Source organism: Poecilia reticulata, chromosome 3 (genome assembly GCF_904066995.2).
Source record: "Poecilia reticulata chromosome 3, P_reticulata-male-v2, whole genome shotgun sequence".
Taxonomy (NCBI): domain Eukaryota; kingdom Metazoa; phylum Chordata; class Actinopteri; order Cyprinodontiformes; family Poeciliidae; genus Poecilia; species Poecilia reticulata.
The window spans coordinates 26,178,098-26,188,164 of record NC_088832.1 but is presented as its reverse complement, the minus strand read 5'-3'; the positions used below and the strand labels follow the sequence as shown (position 1 = coordinate 26,188,164).

The 10,067-nt window shown below is 38.4% G+C and overlaps 1 protein-coding gene across 2 annotated transcripts in view; it reads right to left on the bottom strand.

Annotated features, from left to right (window-relative positions):
* Positions 1–1,142: 1,142 nt before the first annotated feature.
* Positions 1,143–10,067, bottom strand: part of LOC103462608 (synaptosomal-associated protein 25-A-like) — a 34,062-nt gene continuing 25,137 nt past the window's right edge. The window contains exons 5-8 of one of the 2 annotated variants that reach the window (XM_008405501.3): positions 8,323–8,440; positions 4,145–4,264; positions 3,086–3,230; positions 1,143–2,450 (exon numbers count right to left, since the gene is read on the bottom strand). In XM_008405501.3, the coding sequence (XP_008403723.1) occupies positions 2,382–2,450; positions 3,086–3,230; positions 4,145–4,264; positions 8,323–8,440 (452 nt within the window). In that variant the 3' untranslated portion in view covers positions 1,143–2,381. Of the gene's footprint in view, positions 2,451–3,085; positions 3,231–4,144; positions 4,265–7,974; positions 8,093–8,322; positions 8,441–10,067 lie in introns of both variants that reach the window. The other variant, XM_008405500.3, reaches the window with a different exon arrangement.

Below are 10,067 nucleotides of genomic sequence, written 5' to 3'. Positions count from 1 at the left end.
CTTCCCCCGCCCCTCCGCCCCCCTGGCTTTAAATGTATTATCAAACTTTATTAACAAACCAGCGTTCTGACAACTATCCCAGCATGCACCGCGCACTTCTTCTTCTACGGGCGAAAATTAAGTCGGCGGCTGCTTACCATAGTTGCTAGACCTGTTGTGGCTCAATATTGGTCCATATATAAGGCGCACCAGATAATAAGGCGCACTGTCGGCTTTTGAGGAAATTGAAGGTTTTTAGGTGCGCCTTATAGTGCGGAAAATACGGTACATGTATTGGCAAGCTAGCAATGGGACTGGTATTACATGTAACTAAGTTATAGACCATCAGCCCCATGTGTGGGAGAGAGTGTTTCAGTTCTTAGTGACGTGGTGTACTCTAATCCTCCCTAAGCCCAGAGCAGCACTGTGGATGTCCATTAGTGTAATGTGCTGCTACTCATCTTTCCTCCTTTGCCTCTTTGTTAACCTTACTTCTCTGTTTTTATTTTCCTTTGCATCTGAATTTGACATAAATCTTATTTCTCATCTTCTTGTGGAGAGCGGGTAGAATACATATTAAAAAGCTGGTAAAATAAGTATCAAACATGTCAACTTTTTTCTCATTTGAAGTTTTTCCAATGAGGCCATTTATGTAAATTTTATACCACAGATGGCGACAGCAAGCCAAGTCGACCAAACTCAAAAGGATATAAACAAATTAGTCTATAACTGTCAATTTGAATAAGTGTTGAACTCATTAAAAGTTGTGCAAAAGGCACAGACTGCTAAGAAATTAGAGAAAATCTGTCAGTATTTAGAAATCATTCCTGCTGCTATATGCATATCAGTAACACATGCTTTCATATTACCTGATGGTCTATAAAAAGTTGTCATTACAAAAGTATTGCACAGATTGGTGCCATTTGTACATTTTCTGAACCATGTCATATTCTGAAATCTCTGAATTTAAGGTTCTGAAATAATTTAATTTTGATAATATTTTAATATAAGCTAGCAAATCTTCACAAGTTAATTAGTATGCTGCCAAGCGATGAATCTGAATAAGATCCATTGATTCCATTCCCTTTATATTGGGCTTTACATTGTAACCTTGCAGCTCTTTTGCTCAGATACAATGCAACAAAATAGACAGAAAAACTGAATTTGGTCCTACAGTTTAGATGGTTTTATTGGCATTTAACAAGGTACATATTATTTTACAGAGATGATCACAGTCTGGAAAGGTAAGGAGACACAAAACTGAGTGGCACTATTGCAAACAGATATAAGCTCCTTCTCTGTTTATGCTACAGGATGCAGCATACTGTTGCCAAGTTAGGATGTTTTCCTGGATAAATGAATTATTTCATGCTTTGAGAAGCTGAAAACATGCATAATGCACTTGATGCTCTATTGCTTTGGTTGTGGAATGGGTCTTTAGTTTATGCAAAGATGTTGCACTCACTTTTTGAAATGTGCTGTATACTTGGACTCACTGCTGTAGGTCTTTGTTACAACCTAATATTTGCTCCCCGATAATGCTGTGCAGACCACAAACAAGTGCAACTTTTACTCGTCTCATTTCAAAATGAGCCTTCTGATAGAAATATGTATTTTAATAGACTTTAATGCATTAATAGATAATTCAACTTTGCTCTTGTGTAGTAAAATTAGGTCCCTGAGGAAAATGTTTGCAGTGTAACATCTGTGGCATTAAATCGTTATAACACTATTCCAATAATAAGATTGGTAATTCACTGGCATACAGATCAGAGACAGTCGCATTTCAGGCAAAATTCATGTTCTATTATGCAACTATTACGTTTTGAGCAGATTCACATCTAGATATATTTATACAGTGCTCAGTGTTTACTGTTTATACAGCCGTAGCATATAGCATAATATATCCTATCTGATTAATACGAAATGCGTCTGAGGCAGACAATACTAGAATACAGAGACTGGGAAAGGATAATGTGGACATAAGGTATACAGACAGTTTATTTTACACAAAGACTTTAAAAAAAAGAAAAGAATGAAGAGAGAAGATGATGAGAGATCAGGGGCACAGAAGCCAGTAAAGATGAACTATGTACAGTGTGGATAAGACTGGAGTGGATAATGCCTAACTGAAGTATTTATTAGCAAAATCCAAAAAGTGACGTCACAGAGCAACATTGACAACAAGGTTAGGGATTGGATGGAGTGTTAGGTAGGTGTAGGGGTGAGAGCAGGGGAGGGAAGCAATGTATGATATGTGCATGTGTGCAAACTTCTACCAGTATCACAATAAAAGCATGACTGTGCAAGCGCCTGCTGTCGGCATTTGGTGTTGGGGGCAGGGCCGGGTTTGGTTGGTGTCACTGGGGTTTAACAGGGATGAGAGCACTTTAAGCTGCCGTTTAGCCACTGCCCAGCATCTTTGTAGCACGCTGGTTGGCCTCATCAATCCTGGTCTTGTTGGAATCAGCCTGAAAGAGAAAAGCAGCAGTTCTTACAGATCTCAGGATGTTTAGGTTAGACAGAAGTATATACAGAGGTATGTGGAAGGGTTATTTCAGTGAAGGTATTATAAATCGGAATGTAAACACATCAGATATTCACAGGGCAGCATGTAAATCAGATTTGGTCCATTAGTGTGTTAGAGTCAGAGTAAATCTGCTTGAAATCAGTACATAACCTTATGTTCAGCCTGTAATCCATGATAAACATAATTTAAATCTATGTATTAGCTAAATTGTACCTTGTAGAATTAATTTTTTTTCTTTATTTTACTGATATTTGTTGGTGCAAGAATAATTTTTAATGCTTTTACCTGTGACAGTGATATATAATTGTTGAAAAAAAATTCTATTTTGTCAGCTTATTTTCTAAGAATAGCAATGTTCTTTTCTTTTGTAATACTTTTACATGGAAACTGATTTGTTTAAACCAGTTAATTTATAACAAAATAATAATAATAAAGCAGTAACAGGTTAAAATGTATCTGATTATTTCAAGTAACCAGATGCCTAATTATTTTAAATAATCAGGTATCATGTGAGGATGTGTCCCTGGTTATAGGGATGTATCCTCCCTATAGTATTGATATGAATGAATGCAGTACCTTCTCCATGATCCTTTCAATCTGGCGGTTCTGCGTGTCGATCTCCTGGCCCATGTCTAAGGCCATGTGACGCAGGTTGCCAATGATCCCGCCCACCTGTTCCAGGTTTTCATCCATCTCATTCTCCCGGGCGTCGTCTGTTACCCTGAAGAACACAAATTATTGTGGCTTATTGGTTTGGACCTAAAACACGAGATACAAGCTGCTAAAAGAAATGTTAAACAAACTTTGTTGAAATTTAAAGGGGGCAGTATTATGCATTTTTCAGGTTCTTAGTGCCATTTTATGGCATTTATGATAATTGAAGGTAACAATATTACCATCAGTTATTATAAAGATGCTGTATTGAATATGACTTCAAAGAAAATTAGCTTCACAATTTGATGTCTTGAAATTGGCCACTGTTTCTTTAAGAAAATTCTGCTCTTTCTCTGTTTTATCACAACATCGTTCTTCTCTATTAACCCTTTAATAACATTTTTACCCGTGTTTCACTGAAAAGCAGCTTGAATAATGAATTCAGCAGATGTGCAGTTCCATCAGGTGTTTCCTAGTTGCTGCTGCTGATAGTCTGAAGGAACTCAGTGGGATGCTCTGTAGTACAAAGACTCATTTTGGAGACTTCAGCTCCGCAGAGGAGCCTCAAAGGCAGCGCTCAGTCCCCCAAACATTTTACACAGCTGAATGGTTGTCAAGGGAACATGTACTAAAGAATCAAAGCAACACTCCAGGTATGTTTTTGATGAGAGGATAACATTATGATATAAGGCTAAAAAAAGTCGAGTTTACATAATACTGCCTCTTTAAGTTTTTGCAGTGCGTCCTGCAACTTTCTTTTGATGTACTTACAAAAATACAGGATACCTGGTACATTGTGAAGAAGAAAGTAACTCCAAGAGACAAAATTATTAACCAGCATAAAAAAGCAAATTCATGTATGTTAAGTATCTACATTTATAAATAAACAGCAACACATGTTCAAATCTGTATATCTTGAGTATTGATGAATCTGGAAACAAGACGCCTAAACACACACACATTTACAGAATGTACGTATACCTGCGGATGAAGCCCCCACTGATGGCCATCTGTTCGCGTTCATCTACAACTCGAGCCCCTGGCTGGCTGTTCACCACTCCGTCCTGGTTTGCTCCCCAGGCCTGGCCCCCGCCCTTAATCCTACCACAGACACATTTCAGTCAGGGCCACTGGAGGCTTCACAAAGCTGTAAATGTTGATGAACGTGTGTGGTAAGCGTCTGTATGTTAACTGGTTAGTAAAAGTGATTGTGCACATCTTTGTAGGTCCACATGTGTTGCTCGTTCACTGAAGTGTGAAATGTTAATGTGCATGCATGTTTTCCTCTATCAAAACATATATGTGCATATATGTTTAGAATGTAAAATGGCATGAAGCTAATCATTCTAACAGAAGCAGCATGACAAGCACATATGATACACAGTCGTTACATGCATTTGCAGAATGTTGGTGAATAATTGATCCAACATGCAGATCAATTGAACGTAAAAAGCTGAAGTGCTGCTTACATTCAGAAAGAATTTCAAACACAAAAAACAATTAGCACAGAGAAGACGACAACACACACACACACACACACACAAACATGAAGACCTGTAGAGTGGACATGCAGAGACTTGGTACACAGTGGGAACAGGATCAGACACATGCTGTAGCTATCAAAGAAAGCTGAGCTGTTAGGTCCATGTGGCAAAAATCCCCACAAAAAGAAAGAAAAATTACATAACATTATCATTCTGATTGGAAGACCAGCAGTGATTAGCCCTTCATTTCATTTGGATGGATAGAGCTATATGATGATGCATCACATGCAGTCAAATAAGCAAGTTCAGTTCTTCTTGCTTGTTTTTTTTTTTCATTAATTAAACACCTGTTAGATGCAGGTCTTCGCTGACAGCAACACTTTCATCAAATTGTCGACATTGGTAAGTATATTTATTTCGATTTGTATTTGATGACACAATTTTTCATATACTCATAAAGCATAGTAAGAGTATTGCACATTGAAGTAGAATTAATAATGCAAATGAGCAAAATCTGGAATCATTTTGATCATTTCCAAATTATTCCAGATCACCAGACAGTACCAAAGTGCACAGATTGTGTGAAATATGGATCAACAAGTATTAGTACATACACCACCTTGGCTGTGGTTTTAAGCAAATTTCTGGTTTAATCTCCTCTTGGAGGGTGTCAGTAAGTGCCTACCAGATAATCAGTACACAGGAGTCTTATCCATTATTGTGGAGCCCATAACAATGACATTTACTTTTTGTTTGTTGTTGTTTTTATATTTTTTTATTAACTGTAACCTATAATTACCAACATGTTGCCTTGTTTGTAATAAATCATTATAAAATGTCACCTTTTGAATTCAGTTACTGAAAAAAAAATCTTTTCACTGGTATTCTGAATTATCAAGCAGTTTTTGTTAGTGTTGGTATATCACACCTATCAGGTGATCCAGTTGGACTGTTAACAAGAAAAGAAAATGACGTCCCATGCTGTTTGACTCAATGCTTTCAATTCATATGTTTTAAATGAAACATGAGAGTCTACAACCACAGGGTTACATAGCCAGTGGGTAATGGAAGAAAGGGACCAAAGAGCTATAGAATATACAAGATCTTAAACCAAAACAGTAACATATGGAAGCTGAATCAAAAGACATGAATCCTGAAAACAAATCAAAAATTATGTGCCAGCTGTTGACAAAAACTACAACTCCTTTATTCTGATCCCTATTGTGCTAATTGGGAAGATCAGTTATTGACTGCCAGGATCCAGTCCAGCCCAGTTTTGGAGAAAAGGATGATCTGTTGTCAAAATATCAACTGTGGGATTAAATGTCAAAAATTTAAATTAAAAACATTTTGTTTATACACATCAGAAAACAACAAGAAAAGAAACACATTGAACCATTAGTCCAGTGCACTGGAGAATGTGTTTTTTTGTACTGTCAAAGCACCAAACAATACATTTAATTTCTAAGTCTGCATTTCAATTACGTCCAAGATCTCAAGATAGTGCCACATAGCTGAAAAGGAGATAACTTGCTGAAAACTACAAATAGCAAGTAGTAACTAATTATATGTAACATTTCTGAAATAGGCATAACACGTTACAAGAAGAAACTAGAGAAATTTGGTCAAATGGAGACACCCAGTAAAAAGATTATTAAAGAAAACTCATCAAACATTGTAAAAAAGCTGCTAGGTTTCTCTTATTTCCTTCTTTTTAGGTCACTTGTGTTTTCTATAGCTCTGAGACAGAACATTAAATAGAGTACACGCATTGGTACACATGTGTAAAGCGCACAGACATGACTCAATGGCCATAGTTTGGCTGTTGTGGGCCAGATGTAAGGGACTCATTTGAGCTTTCAAACTACAGCTTTAACTTGAACATTTTAAGTTCAGATAACGTGTTAACTTAACTCTTGTGGAATATTAAAATGTAAGAAAGTATTGAGGAAGGAGACTGAGGCGTCATGTACTCAAAGTTTGCAATCAAGTTTGAATCAATGTTAGAGTACGGTTACTTAAATTTAACAGATCACCTTAGGTTAAAGGTTCAGTGTGTACAACGTAATGTTATCTTGTTTGCCCAAGTTGGACACTTAAATAAAGTGAGTCCCCATCATTGAATAATTTTCTATCGTCTTTAAACAGAGTGATTTATTTCAATTGACTTATTAGGATTTTGTCTTCATACCTCTGGCCCTTCAACATGGACAATAAAACAGATTTTGATCATTTTCACAGTGCATACACTACCAAAGTCCTGCAGGAGGACTGCATCTCCATAAATCTGGTCAAAAGAGAGAGCATGAAGTGATGTAATATCTTATGCTCAACAGCTATGCTGACTTTAGACTTGAGAAAATACAGTGCTTCAAAACCTTGTCTTATCCAGCAGCCATTGTACAACGCATACAGCAGTAAAACCAGGCTGTGGTTGCTAGGCAATGGTGCTCTAATTGTTAAGTCTATTGTGGCTTAACAAGTGGAAGGTTTTTGAAGCTGCTCATTTTCCAGACACTAAAAAAACTTTAATTTACTGCCAAAAATGACTGGGCTGTTTTTAGAACCAGCTTTTGAGCCCCTAAAGGAAGAACAACCACATGCAAAAATGTGAATTTTGCATAATTGGTCCCCTTTTAAAAAAACTATTATAAGACTATAACACTTATTCTCATAATTACATGACTTTATGTTAAAAATTGTAATGAATAGTTCGCATGAAATTTCTGGCACCACAAATTTCAATGCGCTTCACACTGGAGCTTTAATCACGATCATATAAAAGCATAAATTAGATTAGCGATCTTTTGATTTTTAAATGGACACCAGAATTATTATACTCAACGGATTTAGTTGAATTGTTGCTTGGTTAAGCATACACATGATGACGAGGCATCATGCTACTGGGTGGGTGTAGGAGTGAAGGATGGACTTAAAAGCTGGGTTGATGCTGTGGTCGAGATCCTCGTTGATGCTGCTACCTGCTGGAAGGGAATCTTTCATCCATTGTGGAATGAAGGGCTTTTGATGGCAACCGTCACGGAGACTGGAGGGCAAATACAGCACCAAAAGAACCCTTATGCACATGCAAGTAGTGCATGCTGTATGCATGCAGTAATCATTTGGTGATCTTAGGTTTAATTCAGACATGCACACGTGCTTGTGCATGCGGTGCTTGTGCCTGTTCAGACAGTGTGTCGTTGTGGCTTCAGGCCTGATTGCTCACAACACATATTACCATGCTCTACACACCAGAAGCAGGCAGATGGATAGAAAGGCAGGTAGGCACTGAAACACATGCATTCGGGCGACACAGCCAGCACCTACTTGTTACAGGGACATGAACATAGACCACAGAACTGTCCTAGATTGTTCAAATTCTTTTCTGCATCCATCATGTCCTTATTGATTTGGTCCATCCCCTCCTCGATGCGCTCCAGTTGTTCTGATTAGCAACACATTGTCATTTATCCCATCACAAGAACGAAAGCACGTAAGAAGAGAAGAGAGGTGGAAAAAAACGGAAAAGGGAAGTAGAAGGGGGGAGGGAGGACAAAGGAGAAGAGACAAAAAAAAGACATAGACTGTGACAAGAGAGACATCAGACATCACCATCACCACCACCACCACCAGCACTGGACAGGCAAGAGCTCAAGGCTCCTGGCCGGTACCTACTTTTTAACACATGGGCATATCAGACCACAGCACTGTCCTATATCTTTTAAATCTTTCTCGGCCTCCTTCAGGTCTGCGTTCACCTTGTTCATGCCCTCCTCCACACGATCAAGTTGTTCTGGTGAGGACAAAGGCATGAGAGCAGTGAAATTAAGCTGACTGGTTTGTGTTTAGTTGGCGCTCTACGCTACAGGGCAAGAGGCTAAATGCAGATGGCAAAGCAGGCAGCAAGGACTGAGAGAACCTCATATTTACGCTTGTGCAGTGGATTGAAACCAGACGAACTCCAGCAGTATCGTCTTTCACTTCCCATGCAACTTTGTCTCTTGGATTGTTTGTGATTGCATCAGCTTCTGTTTTCCATCCTACCTCCATTCCGAAGGACATTTTGATTTTCTCAGAGTATTTCATCTGAGTGACAGCAGCTGAGTGCCTCATCCAGAGCTGCATCCGAACATAAAGACGGTTATTCTGCCACTTCCTCTGCTTCACTGCTACTGCTCATCAAACATAGCTCAAGTAGAAGACAAGAGAGGGAGAGATGAGGAGGAATTTATGACCGACCCAATGAAGTAAACCTTTACAGCTGAAGAGTGTGAAATAAGACCTCAGGAAGATAAAAAAAAGAGTATTTAACTGAGACAGAGCAAAATGTAACAAGTAGCTTCTTATATAAGCCATGTATTCATACCACTTGAACTTCCACCACAGCTGCAACCTTAACTGTATTTTATTTGTCTTTTATGCGACAGGCCACCATAATGCAGTGCTTTATTGTGGGGTGGAAGATAAATTATAAGGTTTTCAACATTTCTCACAAATAAAAATCTGAGGAGGGTGACTTGCGCATGCATACATCCTCTTTTAATCTTTCACCCTTATATGAAAGTACAGTGGAGTCACTTAACTAGCAAATCAAATATCGTCTACCTGTGTATAATTTAGTCTCAGCAAAGATACAGCTGATCTGTGAAGGTCTCGTAGGGTTTTGTTTGAACACATTAGTGAAAACATCTTCATGATGACGAGGGAGAACACAACGGCTGTCAGTGATAAAGTTGTGGAGAAGCTTAAAGCAGATTCGGGTTATTAAACAGCATCCCAAGCTTTGAACATCTCAAGGAGCACTGCTTGACCTGTCACTCAAAACTATTAAAAGCATGGCACAAGTGCAAACTTGACTTCTCACCACCTACACTGACAAGCCTAGCAAGGAGGGTATTAATTAGAGAGTCATTTAAGAGACCAGTTACTCTGGAGTAGCTGAAGACAGCCACCGCTCTTAACTAATGCACAAAAATCAGGCACAACCTTATTATAAAATTGAAACCCACACGAACAATATAGGTATAAATAGACACTTATAAGACTACATACAGTCATCATTTTATCACTACACTGTCGTACACTGTTAAGAATAGCTACGTCATCAGTAATATCTAATTGCAGTACAGTGAAGGTGCAAGTATGAGTTTTGCACTTCACAAAGGGACTTAATGGAGCAGTGGAGATAATAAAGAAAAGGTTGAAAAAAAATCAGGAAGAATCTCCCCTCTGCAGTTTGCTGCAAGTTATTTATTGGACACAGCAAACATGTAGAACAAGGTGCTCAACTACACTACATTCAAAAGGCAATGAATGAAATGAAGCTAAGGGTGCACTCCAGACTCCACCCTGAACATACTAAATCCACAGTGAAACATGGTGGTGGCTGTATCATTCTCTGCAGATGCTTTCTGCAACAG